At 33.6% G+C, this 17,805-nt stretch overlaps 2 protein-coding genes and 1 pseudogene across 10 annotated transcripts; 1 reads left to right on the top strand and 2 right to left on the bottom strand.

The window, feature by feature from the left end:
* Nucleotides 1-2,170: 2,170 nt before the first annotated feature.
* On the top strand, nucleotides 2,171-11,863 carry LOC115968987 (uncharacterized protein At4g33100). 7 transcript variants are annotated; one of them, XR_004086843.1, is made up of 6 exons: nucleotides 2,264-2,768; nucleotides 2,913-2,997; nucleotides 3,082-3,182; nucleotides 5,849-5,936; nucleotides 11,286-11,373; nucleotides 11,598-11,863. XR_004086843.1 is itself a non-coding variant. In XM_031088551.1 (5 exons), the coding sequence occupies exons 2-4, from the start codon at nucleotides 2,665-2,667 to the stop codon at nucleotides 3,154-3,156; spliced, it is 264 nt and encodes an 87-aa protein (XP_030944411.1). In that variant the 5' UTR covers nucleotides 2,171-2,252; nucleotides 2,448-2,664; the 3' UTR covers nucleotides 3,157-3,182; nucleotides 5,849-6,094. The 7 variants fall into 7 exon arrangements, 2 of the variants coding, with proteins under 2 accessions (XP_030944411.1, XP_030944404.1); XM_031088551.1 differs by lacking the exons at nucleotides 11,286-11,373; nucleotides 11,598-11,863 and adding an exon at nucleotides 2,171-2,252 and having other exon boundaries at nucleotides 2,448-2,768; nucleotides 5,849-6,094; XR_004086847.1 differs by lacking the exons at nucleotides 11,286-11,373; nucleotides 11,598-11,863 and adding an exon at nucleotides 4,736-5,120 and having other exon boundaries at nucleotides 2,263-2,768; nucleotides 5,849-6,094.
* On the bottom strand, nucleotides 6,827-10,075 carry LOC115977724 (annotated as a pseudogene). Its single transcript, XR_004088594.1, has 7 exons — nucleotides 9,789-10,075; nucleotides 8,660-8,884; nucleotides 8,030-8,129; nucleotides 7,798-7,908; nucleotides 7,525-7,608; nucleotides 7,289-7,347; nucleotides 6,827-7,088 (listed from the first exon to the last, which is right to left on the bottom strand). The product of XR_004088594.1 is annotated as a (S)-coclaurine N-methyltransferase-like (transcript).
* A 172-nt stretch (nucleotides 11,864-12,035) lies between the features above and the next one.
* On the bottom strand, nucleotides 12,036-15,586 carry LOC115968971 ((S)-coclaurine N-methyltransferase-like). 2 transcript variants are annotated; one of them, XM_031088525.1, is made up of 8 exons: nucleotides 15,342-15,586; nucleotides 14,951-15,059; nucleotides 14,342-14,566; nucleotides 13,716-13,815; nucleotides 13,488-13,598; nucleotides 13,216-13,299; nucleotides 12,980-13,038; nucleotides 12,036-12,458 (listed from the first exon to the last, which is right to left on the bottom strand). In XM_031088525.1, exons 1-8 carry the CDS (start codon nucleotides 15,526-15,528, stop codon nucleotides 12,266-12,268), a joined length of 1,068 nt encoding a protein of 355 aa, XP_030944385.1. In that variant the 5' UTR covers nucleotides 15,529-15,586; the 3' UTR covers nucleotides 12,036-12,265. The 2 variants fall into 2 exon arrangements, with proteins under 2 accessions (XP_030944385.1, XP_030944393.1); XM_031088533.1 differs by having other exon boundaries at nucleotides 12,372-12,458; nucleotides 12,963-13,038.
* Nucleotides 15,587-17,805: the final 2,219 nt, after the last annotated feature.

Below are 17,805 nucleotides of genomic sequence, written 5' to 3'. Positions count from 1 at the left end.
GTTTCTGTCAAATGCCTTCTTGCAATGGCTGCTATGCAAGGTTGGTATCTATGTCAGCTTGATGTGAACAATGCCTTCCTTCATAGTGATTTAAAGGAAGAAGTGTATATGAATATGTTTGAATTAGTCAACCAATTATAGTATTTATATATATATATATATATATGTTAGCTTATAGAGTTTGGATATTCTTGAATACGGTTTTTCTGGATTGGTTAGGAGAAAATGTATGACTCATATATATATATATATATATATGTTAACTTATAGAGTTTGGATATGGGAAAATTAACGTTAGAAACTGAAGTCTAAGAAAGTTATAATGTGGTACGTAATAGTAGTATGTTTGTTGATCACACTGCTGAGCTGAATTGATAACAAGAAAAGAAATACGAATTTCATACCAAATTGGGACGACGCCTAGATTGCATGTAAAAATAACTAGCCAGAGCGATGACCAATCCGATGATGACCGTAAACGATATCAACATGATACCACGTATTTGGCAAATTTTAGTGATACCCAATTGGAGAAAACAATAAACTCAGATCAGATGTATCAATTTCTGAGTCAGAGAACAGACAATTATTAAGCTTCTTAAATATAGTAGCTAGCGCGCATGCAGTTGAGTGAATGAAGATGAGATTGAAGCTTAAGCTTGATATGGAACGAATTGAAGTAAGCAATCTATTCTTTTCTTTTCTAAATTCCAATTTTCATCTTCCAGAATTTTATTTTGTATTTTAATTTGCTTCCTTTCTCTACCATTCCTTATTATGATTTTATATTTTTATATACTGGTCTCTGTATCATTTTTCTTCTCCTCCTTAATTTATTATCATTCTTACGCAATTTCTTCTTGAAAAAGAAGATTGTGTTAGATCAAATACCTATATAATATTTCTTATATTAATGTTTAACATTACTATATAAATAGCTTCTTCTTCTTTTTCGTATTTTATTTTTGCTCATGCTCAGTTTTGGCTTTTGGTTTTGGGACTAAAGTTGTAGTACCATCCTAATCTAAAGTAATAACAATTTCAAAATTATTAAGGAATCAGCTTACTTTGAGTAAAGACAAAGAAAACATTAATTCTGATTCTCACTCATCAAGAACAATGACAAGCAATAAAAGTGGAAGATGCAAAGCCTCGATCAATATATAAAATATAATATATCTTTGTAATTTGAAATTTTGTATCTTCTTCACAATCAATTTAAAGGTATTGCTGGGAATAATGGAAAATTTTGAAGGACGAATAAAGTTTTTGTAGAATCGGCTGCTTTGCGTTTTTCTGAGTGCATACTGCATAGCGTGCTAGATGCTTTAGTAAGCAAGCAATACTTTTTGTGAACTTCATTAATAAGAAATCATCAATTCTATTATTTCACATGAATTGATTCTTCGTAGCTAAAGCAAAACCGTGTGGATGTTTCCTCCTACTATTTTGTGTCTTTAATTTTCATGAATGCCAATTTTTGTTACACATATCTTATGAAATAAAAATACTGAAAATCGTGTTTTGAAAACATGATTTCAACATGTGTGTACGTATACACTGTGTCAAAATTTATTGATGTTTCATGCTGTATTCCTAATACTAATAGATGGGGCATGTGAGAGTGTTTTTTTATAAATTAAAAAAAAATAAAAAACAACAACAACAACAAAGCCCAATAATATAAGAAGTATAATAAATTAAACTTTATAATTTATAAAGTAACTAATTAAACTCCAAATTTTCAAAAATTAACAAATTAAGCCTTGTAATTTCAAAATTAACAAATTAAAACTTGAGGTTTAAATGTAATAAATTAAACGTCGTACCACTTAAGCGCAAAAAATAGTGTTTAATTTGTTATTTTATTATGAAACCTCAAACTTTAATGTAATACTTTTGAAATTATGAGGTTTGATTTGTTACTTTTTAAGACTTTAGAGTTCAATTTATTACTTTTGAAATTAAAACATTTAATTTGCTACACCTCTAAACTATAGTGTAAAAAATGTAATTTTTCCAAAAAAAATTAAAGCCTTTTTCTAACCCTTCTCAAATTGAAAAAGAAAAAAAGAAAAAAAAAAAAAAAAAAAAAAAAAAAGCCTTTTTTCTAACCAGGTCTAAGCAATACCTAGAGTTAGTTCCATAAGAATTATAGAATTAGTCACCATGTCGATGGAGACAGGTTAGACCTGTCAAAATAAACCCAAACCTGATAATTCACCGATCTTGACGGAAAAATATAAATTTGGGTATGGATGTTGGACCCATGAAAAATGGGTCAATCCATTGAAATTATTGGTTGAGTTGAATTGAGTCATGGGTTACATAGAAAACTTGTTTTTCAAAGGGGTTTATCCTGTGCATTTTTCTTTTTGTTGGTGATTTGTTTTTTCCTCTTTTTATTTATTTATTTGTCTAAACATGTTTCATCTGTGTTTTTTAAGTCCAAGTCGAAGGGAGCAAGGTAGAGGAAGAGTTCCCCACCCCACCCCAGCAGCTTCTGGTCCTGGCGACTGGCGTAACGTAACTACTAAAACGGAAAACATAGGAATAATAGAAAACACATAGCGAATATCAATCAGAGTGGTGCAACTTTGTTTTGAGAATTGAGACTCACAATCACAAAGAAAGCAGTGTGAATTTTAATTTAGAAGATTCTCAATGGGAGATAGTAAGACCTCTAAATCTCGTACTCATACTCATACTCATTCATCAACATCCCCTTGTGCCCATCTCAGAGCTGCCTACCACAATTGCTTCAACAGGTTCCAACTTCAACTTCCAAATCCTTTCTTCTTCTTTTCTTTTTTATTTTAATAAAAATTTATTTTTTAGGGAAAAGAAAAAGGGGCTCTCTTTTTCTTCTTCTTTTTTTTATTCGTCTTTAACAAAAAATTTTTAATGTACAGATGGTATTCAGAGAAGTTCGTGAAGGGTGAATGGAAGAAAGAGGAATGTGTTTCTGAGTGGCAAAAATACAGAGCTTGCCTGGCTGTACGTATCTTCTTCTCTTTTCTTTAATTGGAATATTCCATCCTTTCTCTTTTCTTAAACGATTGATTATTGTTCTGTTCTCAGGAACATTTGGATGATAAGCATCTGAGTCGATTCTTGGAAGCTGATACCCTTGTCAATCTTAACGAATCCACTTAACGGACCACCTCACTAATATAATAAAGGTAATTAATTTTCTTCACATCTGGATTTACATTTTTACCTATCCATTTCATCCAACTACAACTACAACAACATTCTTTGTTATTTTTATTGAAACTACCTTATCTTTCATAATCATGTCTGCTGCTATTCTATTCTATTCTATTCTAGGCCTATCCTTTCATGCTTGTGGCATACAATACGATTCACGCCAAAACCTATTCTACAAGTGTTGTAACTCAACTCAACTTCCTCAATTGAATTTTTTAACTACGTGGCTGTATTAATTGACCAATGAAGTTAAATTAAACACTGTTATATTTTCCCAACAATAGCTTACTTCAACCGTATGATTCATTCGCCAATACCTAAGACGCTACCTAACTTTTTCCCTGTAATTAATAGCTAGAACTTGCTTCTAAGTTTGGTCCCATATGAGGGACTTCATGAACAATGAGAGACCCCATCCCATGGTCTTTAATTATCAACAACTGGGCAGCAACATTGTTTGCTACAAAGGTGCCTACTAATTGTACTTCATAGGATAAACCACATTCCAAGCCTATTCCTGTCATGCACTTCCCTTCAACAATTCTAATAAATGTCTTTCAATGAATTTGGTTCATGCATGGTGTTATGTGGTAGAGGATCCCTTCACATTATACAAGTTAAACACTCTACAGGAAAAAATTTATAACTTTAAGTCAGCCATTTGATTGGTGTAGTTTGAGACCTTCAAATCAAGATATAGGATTGAGTAAAATACAAATATAGCAGAAGAGGTTCCATGCTTGGCTAGTCCAGAAAATTGCGGTTGTTAGTGGTATACTTGTATTAGTAATTGCTAGTTTTTTTTTTTTTTTTTTTTTTTTGGTAGAAATGGAAAATTCATTAAAACTAAAGAGCAAACACAGGTTCAGGACATGGCCTGTTAAAGTACATCCCACGGCAGTCTACTTCCAAAATATAAATTAAGTCCACAGGCGGACTAGAAAACAACACAAATTCAGACTCTAAGTTAGGTCCTAAACTAGCTAGACAATCCACACTTCTGTTAGCTTCTCTGAAGACATGTCTAAAACTCAACTGAGGAATCTGGGTAACCAATTGCCTGCAATCATCCATAATAGAGAAAATAATAGTGTTAGAGTTTGATCGATGATTGAATGCATCAACTATAGCTCTAGCATCTAATTCAATTATAATAGCTTGAATATTAAACTGCAGACATAATAGAAGGCCATCTCAGAGAGCCCAAAGCTCTGCCATGAAGCAATTTGCTATCCCGATTCTCCTAGCTAACCCCACAACCAAGTTTCCATTCTCATCTCTTATGAGGCCTCCTCCTCCAGCCACGCCTTGGTTCCCAAGGGATGATCCATCTGTGTTGAGCTTCACCCAACTATTACTAGGCTTTTCCCATTAAATTCTCTTCATAACCATGTGTTTGGCCACCAGCGGCTTGCAAGCACAGTGGGTGTACTCTAAGGATCAGTTAATAATGTCCACTGCGATGCTTGGATTCAAGCTCTTGCTTTTGAACACCAGCTGATTTCTGTTTTTCCATATCAGCCAGATAGCGAACATGAAAATTTGATTCCCAGGAGGTTGTCCTGGAGCATGGTAACCAGCAGCTTTGCAGTTAGAAGTGAGCCAGTCTTGAGGTTGGCAGAGCAGGAGGTATTTGTATGATATATTCCCAGTTGGTGCCAGGTTGTTCTAACAATACAGCAATCATGAAGGGCATGCATGATGGATTCAGACCAGCATTGGCAGAGGGGGCAGGAGGTATCAATCAGCATTCCCCTAGCTGCTAGGCAATCTTTAACTCCTATAATCTGGTGCATACATTTCCAGATAAAAGTTTGGATCCTGTGCAAGGTGTCTCACTTCCAAATCCATTTGCCCTGAAAAGGAGAATCAGGCAGCGGCTCTATGGCTAGGAGATAGGCACTTTTCAGGTCAAAAGCACCCTTAGGTTGCTAGTATTGCTGCTATTGGATTTGAACTTCTAGATGCAGGACAATGGGTGTCTTTCCCACTATGAGTGTCTTTATAAACTTGAAGTCCATGTCTGATACCTTCCACCAGCATGAGTGCATGACTGACCACTTGTATTGTAGGTGGTAGTGGAAGCTTCATTTCTGCTACTCTTCCCATGCCTTTTATTTGTTAAGTCTTATTATCTATCATCTTCTATGATCTGATTGGAGCTTCTTGTCTGCATAACTGCCTTTCATTATGACAGTTCCTGAAGTGTTATTGAAAAAATAGTGCACTCAAATTAATAGTGAAATAGTCGTTAAGTCATAATGAATTGCATCTCATTGACACCGCCAAGAGCATCTCGACCTTTATAATAGTTCGATAAAATTTAGATAAAGTAATTTAACTACTTAAGTGTTTTTTTTTTTGTGAGAAGAAGTAATTTAAGTGTTGAATGTTAAGTTTTCTAATTAAATTTAATCATGATTGTATTGACCAATAAATCTTTTAAGTAGTTGAATTTAATGTAATGCCTAGCAGAGGATAGTATCACAAATAACCCCATATAAACTGTACAAACAACTTCTTGTGTGCTTATTTCTGAAAGATCACCAAACTCAAGAGCAATAGGTTCAGATTACGATTTATGCTGTAATTATAGTCGATGATTGGCTGGTAATAACAGTTATGTTTTTTTGTCCAGAGAAATTAAAGTGCTTATGCTTATTTGTGGAGATGAAAGAAGAGATGTAACATGGGGCTTGTCAAGGGTGGATTGACAGCAAATCAAAGTAAGGACCTTTGGTTCCTGCTAATCTGCTATAGACAAAGAACACTCATTTGCTAATCTAAGCTCTTCAGTGTCTGTAGTTTGTTACGTGGAATTCTTTTTTGCACCTCTTTGATCATTAACTAACTAGTTATAATTTTTGCTACCCTTCTTTCCGTACCTTGCTTTTGTTCTTTGATTTTTCGACTCTCTATGCTTATATGTTAAATTCTCTTTATAACTCAGAAATTGATCCAGTTGACCAAGTTACTGGGGCTTCCCCTGTCTGGTGATGGTGTGTTCCAAACCAAAACCACTTTGATAATGTGTTTTGATGAGTGGTAGAATGATTTCAAGTCCCCGTATGATCTGTTAAGTAAAGGTTCCACATGTTTTAGTGGAAATCAATGTAGTGGCATCATTAAACAGTCTGTATACCATTGGCAGCGGTATATCACGTTTGAAAGTTTTTTATTCTGTCAGTGTGGTAGATATTATTTCATATAGCTTGAATATTGGTTTCCACCTTGGCCCAAAATCAGCCTATTGCAATGAATCTCACGGCCAGGGAAAAAAGAAAAACGAAAGAAAAGAAGAGTACAAATACAAATACATGGTACTTGAGAGTACAACCTCATCTCCAATTTCCATGATCAGCATGGCTTTCCTAGACTTCCATAAACTAACATGTCACAAAAAACAGTTGGTAACATAACAATATAAGGTAGAACAAAACTCAAAACACAAAATGGTTCTGAACAAAATAAGAACCGTAGCATCAATTTATGCTTATATCAGTGATAATTATCACTTGAACATCCTTGAAATAACTCCACATGTAAAACTCACTAATGAGTATTTCCACTCAAAACAAGTGACACTTAATCAAAATGATAGTAGATTGATTCCTTGATACCATCTTAAAATGGAAAGTCTCACAAAAAATTGAAAATCAATTAGGAAGAAGCTTTGGCTTCTCCTTTTATTTCTTTTTGAATAAGAAATGCGCAACCATCCATTCTTCTCCATCATTGTATCGAAGAGCTCTGCAACAGCGATGAAGAATGTTCTCCAGTAGACAGTCCACTTCACAGCAGAATCCTTGCCATAGTTTGATTCCATAATTGGCTTTATGGAAGACAAGTTCTTGTCCATTCTTTTCAACCACTCTTCACTGCAAAAAAAAATGTTCTCAGTATTTTATTTTATTTTTGTGTCCCGTGGTCTGAGATAGACAGCAATATAAACTTGTAACGGAATAATCACTATCAAAGTTCAGAACTTCTGGTTAGAAAATTAAGCTTTCTAACCAATCCCACCCTGATATCCTAAAAAATCAAATCAGCTTTAGTATTACCTAGTGTTCATCCTTACCTTGTCTGTGCATAGTGCTTCCCATTCACAAGCCAATGATTAACAACAGAAACATCATCCTGCATGAAAACCATAGCCAAGAAGTCATTGACATGTGAAACTAACTCTATAATACCTCATGGTTTTAGTATGATGACTGATCATATGATGGTAGACTGCATTCTATGATCAAAAAATTCAGTACATTATGGGAATAGTTGTCACAAGTTTGAGAAGGCAAAGTCTATGGAACTCACCTGAAAATAAAGAAGCAGATTTGCTGAAGTCATTGTACCTCCAGAAAAGAAGTATCTAGTAATCCAGTCATCTTCATTTATGTCCTACTTAAAAAGTTGGCAGGAGACTGTCATTACTATTACATGTAAGGGTTCAATTTCCGGAGTAATTCTATAAAAGAACATCTACAGGTACTAGAAATCATATCTTGAATAATGCCAAAACCAGAAGTGGCAACGTAGACTTATTCACTGTCAAGGTTTTTTATTTTTTTTTAAATAAAGTCAATATACCTCAAAGTGGTAAGCAAATGCTTTATGGCAGAAATGATGAATAAAGAGAAAGCTGTCCTCTTTCAACCACTTGGATATCTTCTTCAGAAGATCCTCATAGTTCTTCATATGCTGTGTCAAAGGGTAAAACTAATTCTTGAACCATTTCAACAATAAACGCCAAATCTAATCTATGGCACAGCTTAAAATAATGAAAATAACAATAAAAGAAGAAAAAAAAAAAAAAAAAGACCTCAAACATTTCGATGGAAAATATTCGGTCATAGGATGCTTCCATTTCGAATATGCTAATATCTGCAACAATGATCTCCACATTCTGCAGTTGAAGATCCCTACAAAACAATTAAAAAGGAGTGTTTTAGGCCATTGCTATAGCATTAGCATGTAAGCCATTCTGGTTTAAATCTAAGAAATTGAACAAAGTTTGGAAAGAGACTCTTCAAACTTCTCATATATCTCATTTTTTTGTTTGAATTTTAAAAATCTAACTATTGAATTTCATGTTCCTTATGTTGAATTTCATGTTCCTTATGTTCTTAACATGCATATCAAATTTCTTTTAAATCGGATATTATTTACTATTTGATTAATAAACTTATCTTTTATACACAATTTTAGATCACAAAAATTTGAAATTTTAACATTTGTTTGATGAGATAGCAATTGATCTTTGATTTTCTTGAAATTTTACATGCATGAAGAATATAATAAGAATATGCAATCTAACGGTTAGATTTTCAAAATTCACACTTAATGTAGAGATATATGAGGAGTTTATAGAGTTTCTCTCCAAACTAGTTTGGAGAGAAACTTTGTTCTAAGAAATTAAAGTATCCTAGTGGTGGTTATAAGAGTAGCATACCGACACTGTTCTTCAATATGTGCTTTCTGGGTTGTTGAATTACAAATTCCTGTAACCCTACAATTACTATACTTCCGAGCAATGTACAAAGAGAGTGACCCCCAGTCACATCCAACATCAAGAACAGTGTGACCATCTTTTAACTGTGACCTCTCACAGTAGAGCTCCAACATTTTTTCTTCAGCATTCTCTAGGGTTTTTGAGTTATCAAAGAAGTAACAACAACTGCACTAGTCATGTATACAAAACATATCAGGTTAACACAATTTTCTTTGATATTAAGCTATATATGCTAACAGCCTAGTTCTAGAATTATATGAAAATATCAACAATTTGCTATATCTCCATAAGATTTTAACAATTTAATAGTATAAGACACATGCATATCCCTTTGGATTAGCATTTAGGTCCAGTTTTTAAAGCTGATTTGCTTAAATACAATTTGTGTTAGTCTTTTTTTTTTTTTTAGGTACAAGTGTAGTTTTGTACACTTTCAACAAATCAGTAAACTCAAAAGAAAATTCAATTTGTTGGTGTTCATCATATGATTAGTTACTTTCAGAAGCAAGCAATCCGAGCCCTATTCCTGTCATGCACTTCCCTTCAACAATTCTAATAAATGTCTTTCAATGAATTTGGTTCATGCATGGTGTTATGTGGTAGAGGATCCCTACACATTATACAAGTTGAACACTCTACAGGAAAAAATTTATAACTTTAAGTCAGCCATTTGATTGGCGTAGTTTGAGACCTTCAAATCAACATATAGGATTTAGTAAAATACAAATATAGCAGAAGAGGTTCCATGCTTGGCTAGTCCAGAAAATTGCAGTTGTTAGTGGTATACTTGTATTAGAAATTGCTAGTTTTTTTTTTTTTTTTTTTTTGGGGGTAGAAATGGAAAATTCATTAAAACTAAAGAGCAAACATAGGTTCAGGACATGGCCTGTTAAAGTACATCCTACGGCAGTCTGCCTCCAAAATATAAATTAAGTCCACAGGCAGACTAGAAAACAACACAAAATCAGACTCTAAGTTAGGTCCTAAACTAGCTAGACAATCCACACTTCTGTTAGCTTCTCTGAAGACATGTCTAAAACTCAACTGGGGAATCTGGGTAACCAATTGCCTGCAATCATCCATAATAGAGAAAATAATAGTGTTAGAGTTTGATCGATGATTGAATGCATCAACTATAGCTCTAGCATCTAATTCAATTATAATAGCTTGAATATTAAACTGCAGACATAATAGAAGGCCATCTCGGAGAGCCCAGAGCTCTGCCATAAAGCTATTTGCTATCCCGATTCTCCTAGTTAACCCCACAACCAAGTTTCCATTCTCATCTCTTATGAGGCCTCCTCCTCCAGCCACGCCTGGGTTCTCAAGGGATGATCCATCTGTGTTGAGCTTCATCCAACTATTACTAGGCTTTTCCCATCAAATTCTCTTCATAACCATGCGTTTAGCCACCAGCAGCTTGCAAGCACAGTGGATGTACTCTAAGGCTCAGTTAATAATGTCCACTGCGATGCTTGGATTCAAGCTCTTGCTTTTGAACACCAGCTGATTTCTGTTTTTCCATATCAGCCAGATAGCGAACATGAAAATTTGATTCCCAGGAGGTTGTCCTGGAGCATGGTAACCAGCAGCTTTGCAGTTAGAAGTGAGCCAGTCTTGAAGGTTGGCAGAGAAGGAGGTATTTGTATGATATATTCCCAGTTGGTGCCAGGTTGTTCTAACAATAAGGCAATCGCGAAGGGCATGCATGATGGATTCAGACCTGCATTGGCAGAGGGGGCAGGAGGTATCAATCAGCATTCCCCTAGCTGCTAGGCAATCTTCAACTCCTATAATCTGGTGCATACATTTCCAGATAAAAGTTTGGATCCTGAGCAAGGTATATAGCTTCCAAATCCATTTGCCCTGAAAAGGAGAATCAGGCAGCGGCTCTATGGCTAGGAGATGGGCACTTTTCAGGTCAAAAGCACCCTCAGGTTGCTAGTATTGCTGCTATTGGATTTGAACTTCTAGATGCAGGTCAATGGGTGTCTTTCCCACTATGAGTGTCTTTATAAACTTGAAGCCCATGTCTGATACCTTCCAGCAGCATGAGTGCATGACTGACCACTTGTATTGTAGGTGGTAGTGGAAGCTTCATTTCTGCTACTCTTCCCATGCCTTTTATTTGTTAAGTCTTATTATCTCTCATCTTCTATGATCTGATTGGAGCTTCTTGTCTGCATAACTGCCTTTCTTTATGACAGTTCCTGAAGTTTTATTGAAAAATAGTGCACTCAAATTAATAGTGAAATAGTCATTAAGTCATAATGAATTGCATCTCACTGACTCCGCCAAGAGGTAATTTAAGTATTGAATGTTAAGTTTTCTAATTAAATTTAATCATGATTGAATTGACCAATAAATCTTTTTAGTAGTTGAATTTAATGTAATGCCTAGCAGAGGATAGTATCACAAATAACCCCATTTAAACTGTACGAACAACTTCTTGTGTGCTTATTTCTGAAAGATCACCAAACTCAAGAGCAATAGGTTCAGATTACGATTTATGCTGCAATTATAGTGGATGATTGGCTGGTAATAACAGTGATGTTTTTTGGTCCAGAGAAATTAAAGTGCTTATGCTTATTTGTGGAGATGAAAGAAGAGATGTAACATGGGGCTTGTCAAGGGTGGATTGACAGCAAATCAAAGTAAGGACCTTTGGTTCCTGCTAATCTGCTATAAAAAAAGAACACTCATTTGCTAATCTAAGCTGTCCAGTGGCTGTAGTTTGTTACGTGGAATTCCTTTTTGCACCTCTTTGATCATTAACTAACTAGTTATAATTTTTGCTACCCTTCTTTCCGTTCCTTGCTTTTGTTCTTTGATTTTTCAACTCTCTATGCTTATATGTTCAATTCTCTTTATAACTCAGAAATGGATCCAGTTGACCAAGTTACCAGGGCTTCCCCTGTCTGGTGATGGTGTGTTCCAAACCAAAACCACTTTGATAATGTGTTTTGATGAGTGGTAGAATGATTTCAAGTCCCCGTATGATCTGTTAAGTTAAGGTTCCACATGTTTTAGTGGAAATCAATATAGTGGCATCATTAAACAGTCTGTATTCCATTGGCAGCAGTATATCACGTTTGAAAGTTTTTTATTCTGTCAGTGTGGTAGATATTATTTCATATAGCTTGAATATTGGTTTCCACCTTGGCCCAAAATCAGCCTATTGCAATGAATCTCACAACCTCATCTCCAATTTCCATGATCAGCATGGCTTTCCTAGACTTCCATAAGCTAGCATGTCACAAAAAACAGTTGGTAACATAATAATATAAGGTAGAACAAAACTCAAAACACAAAATGGTTATGAACAAAATAAGAACCGTAGCATCAATTTATGCTTATATCAGTGATAATTGTCACTTGAACATCCTTGAAATAACTCCACGTGTAAAACTCAGTAATGAGTATTTCCACTCAAAACAAGTGACACTTATTCAAAATGATAGTAGATTGATTCCTTGATACCATCTTAAAATGGAAAGTCTCACAAAAAATTGAAAATCAATTAGGAAGAAGCTTTGGCTTCTGCTTTTATTTCTTTTTGAATAAGAAATGTGCAACCATCCATTCTTCTCCATCATGGTATCCAAAGAGCTCTGCAACAGCGATGAAGAATGTTCTCCAGTAGACAGTCCACTTCACAGCAGAATCCTTGCCATAGGTTGATTCCATAATTGGCTTTATGGAAGACAAGTTCTTGTCCATTCTTTTCAACCACTCTTCACTGCAAAACAAAATGTTCTCAGTATTTTATTTTATTTTTGTGTCCCGTGGTCTGAGATAGACAGCAATATAAGTTAGAAACGGAATAATCACTATCAAAGTTCAGAACTTCTGGTTAGAAAATTAAGCTTCCTAACCAAGCCCACCCTGATATGCTAAAAAATCAAATCAGCTTTAGTGTGTGTTTGGGTTGGACTTAAAAATGGTTGCGTTTGCGTTTCTGTTTTTTTTTTTTTTTTTTTTTTTTTTTTTCACGCGTTTTCATTTGGAGTATTGCGGTTACTGTTCAATGAACAGTAACCACAATTGTTGACTTTCTGCAGTGAACAGTGTATATATGCACTGTTCACGGACCCACAAATTACACTTTTTATCAACTTTTTCATTAAAAATGGGTCCCACGGTACTATTCACACATTTAAAAATTATTTTGCTACAGTGTTTTCAGTTTTCAGTTTTAAGTTTCAGCAAAATAAGTTCTATCCAAACAGACCCTTAGTATTACCTAGCGTTCATCCTTACCTTGTCTGTGCATAGTGCTTCCCATTCACAAGCCAATGATTAACAACAGAAACATCATCCTGCATGAAAACCATAGCCAAGAAGTCATTGACAGGTGAAACTAACTCTATAATACCTCATGGTTTTAGTATGATGAATGATCATATGATGGTAGACTGCATTCTATGATCAAAAAATTCAGTACATTACGGGAATAGATGTCACAAGTTTGAGAAGGCAAAGTCTATGGAACTCACCTGAAAATAAAGAAGCAGATTTGCTGAAGGCATTGTACCTCCAGAAAAGAAGTATCTAGTAATCCAGTCATCTTCATTTATGTCCTACTTAAAAATTTGGCAGGAGACTGTCATTACTATTACATGTAAGGGTTCAATTTCCGGAGTAATTCTATAAAAGAACATCTACAGGTACTGGAAATTATATCTTGAATAATGCCAAAACCAGAAGTGGCAATGTAGACTCATTCACTGTCAAGGTTTTTTATTTTTTTTAAATAAAGTCAATATACCTCAAAGTGGTAAGCAAATGCTTTATGGCAGAAATGATGAATAAAGAGAAAGCTGTCCTCTTTCAACCACTTGGATATCTTCTTCAGAAGATCCTCATAGTTCTTCATATGCTGTGTCAAAGGGTAAAACTAATTCTTGAACCATTTCAACAATAAACGCCAAATCTAATCTATGGCACAGCTTTAAATAATGAAAAAAAAAAAAAAAAAAAAAAAAAAAAAAAAGACCTCAAACATTTCGATGGAAAATATTCGGTCATAGGATGCTTCCATTTCAAATACGCTAATATCTGCAACAATGATCTCCACATTCTGCAGCTGAAGATCCCTACAAAACAATTAAAAAGGAGTGTTTTAGGCCATTGCCATAGCATTAGCATGTAAGCCATTCTGGTTTAAATCTAAGAAATTGAACAAAGTTTCTCTCCAAACTAGTTTAGAGAGAAACTCTTCAAACTTTTCATATATCTCATTTTTTTTGTTTAAAATTTGAAAATCTAACCATTGAATTTCATGTTCCTTATGTTCTTAACATGCATATCAAATTTCTTTCAAATTAGATATTATTTATTATTTGATCAATAAACTTATTTTTTATACACAATTCTAGATCACAAAAATTTGAAATTTTAACATTTGTTTGATAAGATAGCAATTGATCTTTGATTTTCTTGAAATTTTACATGCATGAAGAATATAATAAGAATATGCAATCTAACGGTTAGATTTTCAAAAGTTACACTCAATATAGAGATATATGAGGAGTTTATAAAGTTTCTCTCTAAACTAGTTTGGAGAGAAACTTTGTTCTAAGAAATTAAAGTATCCTAGTGGTGGTTATAAGAGTAGCATACCGACACTGTTCTTCAATATGTGCTTTCTGGGTTGTTGAATTACAAATCCCTGTAACCCTACAATTACTATACTTCCGAGCAATGTACAAAGAGAGTGACCCCCAGCCACATCCAACATCAAGAACACTGTGACCATCTTTTAACTGTGACCTCTCACAATAGAGCTCCAACATTGTTTCTTCAGCATTCTCTAGGGTTTTTGAGTTATCAGAGAAGTAACAACAACTGCACTAGTCATGTATACAAAACATATCAGGTTAACACAATTTTCTTTGATATTAAGCTATATATGCTGACAGCCTAGTTCTAGAATTATATGAAAATATCAACAATTTGCTATATCCCCATAAGATTTTAACAATTTAGTAGTATAAGACACATGCATATCCGTTTGGATTAGCTTTTAGGACCAATTTTTAAAGCTGATTTGATTAAATACAATTTGTGTTATTAATCAGTAAACTTTATTTTAGGTACAAGTGTAGTTTTGTACACTTTGAACAAATCAGTAAACTCAAAAGAAAATTCAATTAGTTGGTGTTCATCATATGATCAATTACTTTCAGAAGCAAGCAATCCAAATTAAACAGAAAAATGAATAGAAAATACCTATATTTAAGATTGTTTCCAAGGACGAGCTTGAAGAAAGAGGTTGGGAGTTCATAATGCTGAGTCTTTGGATCATCAGTCTTGATGGCTATGGGCATCTCTCTAAGAGCTGCAACATAAAACCTTTTCATACACTCCTACTTCCAATTAATTAATTAGCCAAAAACAAAAAGCTTATTCGAAAAGTTTCACCTTTACACATATAAAAAAAAGGGGGTGGGGGGAACATATCAAGGCACCAACATTCCTAGAATCTGAAACCCAAACCCTTAACATAAATTCATAAATGACCGAGTGGCTAAATAATAATAATAAAAGAACTCAATTGAATAAACCCACTAAAACTTCATGGAAAAGGTAATATGATAATGAGGAAGGTAGTAGTAGTTACAAAGTACGAATTGGAGGAGGTGGGATAGTTGGAGTTGGGCAGAGGGCTTGTAACCGGAGCGAAGGCGAGTGGCTAAGAGGAGACGGGTCAGCTTCCTAATCACGGCGTCCGGTAGCAAATTCCGCTCCAGTGAACCCAACATCAACCGAACTGTCGCTTCGTACGGTACCTGCGTTATCTTATTCATTCTCTCTCTCTCTCTCTCTCTACTTGATGATGCTTTCCTTCCTTTTTTTCTTTTTTCTTTTTTCAACAGGTTATAAAGAGATTTTCTATTGCAATTGTTTTTTGGTACTTTGTAAATTTAAAATTTTTTTTTTTTGGTAGAAATATTTAAAATTTTTTGTACTAACCAGTCGTTTGCTTAATTAAGGACACATTTCCAAAATTATCTTATTTTATAATTAAAATTCATAGTTTTAAATTATTAATTAAAGTACGTATATTTTAAAATATGAAGTTTCTTTCTTCTTCTTTTTTCTTTTTTCTTTTTTCAATGGCCTAGAAAGAGATTTTCTGTTGCAAGTGTTTTCTGGTGCTTGGTAAACTTTGCATTTTATTTTAAATTTATCTGTTATTTTTTTACTAATCATGATTAATTGTTTTTTTATAGAGATTCTTATGAAATTTTAGAATATTTCAATATTAATATAAATAAAAGGGGGAAGTGTTAATTTCTTCAACTTGGTTCACTTGACTAACCTATTTTTCTCCATTAATAACTATATTATAGAAAAAAATTATATTATTTTGAGTCAATTACATAGAATAACTTTTGTTTATAAACTTATAAAAATTAAATTCACCAACCTTATATTGTTAAAAATTATATATAACTTTTACGATGCAATGTTGTTGTGAAATTTTAAAGTACTCGCAAGTGCACGAACCGTATCGAAGTATAGTTTGATAAGAATGAAGCCGAACCCACAGGGACTTGAATGAACGTAGGAAAATTAATCAAATTTTAATCAAATTAATCCTAATCTAGTTTAATAAAAATTGGTTGTTTGAAGTTAATTATACTTAGCAAATAATTAAACTAAGAAAAGATATAATATAAAACAGTAGAGAGATGTAAACAATCTAAAGAAAGGAATTGAGGTTTTAGAATCTGCCTTGTTAATTCATATTAGTATATATTTACAATCATTAATTTTTTCCAACCACTACATGATAATCTAGAAATCAATCTTGCTACCATGGAAAATATTATCGTTGAAACTTCTATTTAAATATCTAAAGCATGCTCTTCTTCGCTTCCTAGGTATAAAATCAAATCATCAATTATATTCGTTGACAAACAAATCACAAGAGATATCCAAGTTTATAATCGAGAAATAATAAACTAAGTATTCAATTAATTAAGACAAATCTCAAATCATGAGAAAAACATAATTGAACTCATATCTAAAATCTCATCTTAGTCAATTGATATGTAGTAAGAACAATTTAAATCATTAAAGAACAACTATTGTGGGAAAATTAAATCTTTAACAAGGTTTCATTTTCAACCCTAATTATAAATTTAGCTACTCGTGGTAATTGAAATAAAACACAAGAATAAAACACTAAACATTAAACTAGACAAATAAAATAGAGAAATAAATAGTCACGATACTATTATGGAGAAAAGGTACAGAGAAGCCACATGTAATACTACCTCTTACTCCAATTTTCTGTTTTGCATATCAGCCCTAGCACTAGCCTTTCTATTTTCAATTGTTTGCTCATATTTATTTTTTATTTTATTTTTTTTTTTTTTTGATAGGATCGTTTGCTCATATTTATATATCACACAAAGACCGACCTATACCACTTAAAAGGGGAATAAGTCTAGTGCCACACATTTTGGCACAACAAATGCCACAACTCGCCACATGGTGAGTTGTGGTTGATGAAAGGGTGTTTTCACATAGACCCATTATGTGACGAGTTGTGACATTTGTTATGCCAAAATGTGTGACACCGAACTTACTTCTTAAAAGAGAGAAGCCGCCTAACACATTCTCAGTACAGGTCAGACAAGGACTTTATTTATTATTAGTTGTAGGCCACACGTCCAGGACATTAGAATTGGGCCTCACTTCTCATTCTTTAATTTTCAATCTTTCTTTTCTTTTATTCTTACTACACATCACGCCTGGATTGGGCTTTCTTTCATTCTTCTCTTTTCTTTTTCTTTACTTCACTAGATCTCTTCAAGGTTCGGGTTGACTTTGGGCCCATCTTGAAGCATTTAACTTCCACGTGAATTGCTTCTTCAATGATTTTTCTATTCCTTCTCTTTCATTAATTCCCTTTATCATGTAAAACCTTTATCACCTATAAAACAAAGATTCTTTATGATCAGTCACAAGATAGCTTAAAAGTATGGCCAAAAATGCAAATATGAGAGTATTTTATTATATAAATTTCAAGCACATCAAATGTATTTTTATATTATCAATAAATTACAAATAAA

Source organism: Quercus lobata, chromosome 2, assembly GCF_001633185.2.
Source record: "Quercus lobata isolate SW786 chromosome 2, ValleyOak3.0 Primary Assembly, whole genome shotgun sequence".
Lineage (NCBI taxonomy): Eukaryota > Viridiplantae > Streptophyta > Magnoliopsida > Fagales > Fagaceae > Quercus > Quercus lobata.
The sequence above is the reverse complement of the archived record's forward strand: the minus strand, read 5'-3'. Positions and strand labels throughout refer to the sequence as shown.

Coding starts and splice junctions, on each gene's coding strand:
- LOC115968971 (XM_031088525.1), bottom strand. CDS start 15,528: ATGAATAAGATAACGCAGGTACCGTACGAAGCGACAGTTCGGTTGATG. Junction 15,060..15,341: donor CCTCCTCCAATTCGTACTTT/GTAACTACTACT, acceptor TTTATGTTGCAG/CTCTTAGAGAGATGCCCATA. Junction 12,459..12,979: donor AAGCACTATGCACAGACAAG/GTAAGGATGAAC, acceptor TTTGTTTTGCAG/TGAAGAGTGGTTGAAAAGAA.
- LOC115968987 (XM_031088551.1), top strand. CDS start 2,665: ATGGGAGATAGTAAGACCTCTAAATCTCGTACTCATACTCATACTCAT. Junction 2,769..2,912: donor TACCACAATTGCTTCAACAG/GTTCCAACTTCA, acceptor TTTAATGTACAG/ATGGTATTCAGAGAAGTTCG. Junction 2,998..3,081: donor AATACAGAGCTTGCCTGGCT/GTACGTATCTTC, acceptor TTCTGTTCTCAG/GAACATTTGGATGATAAGCA.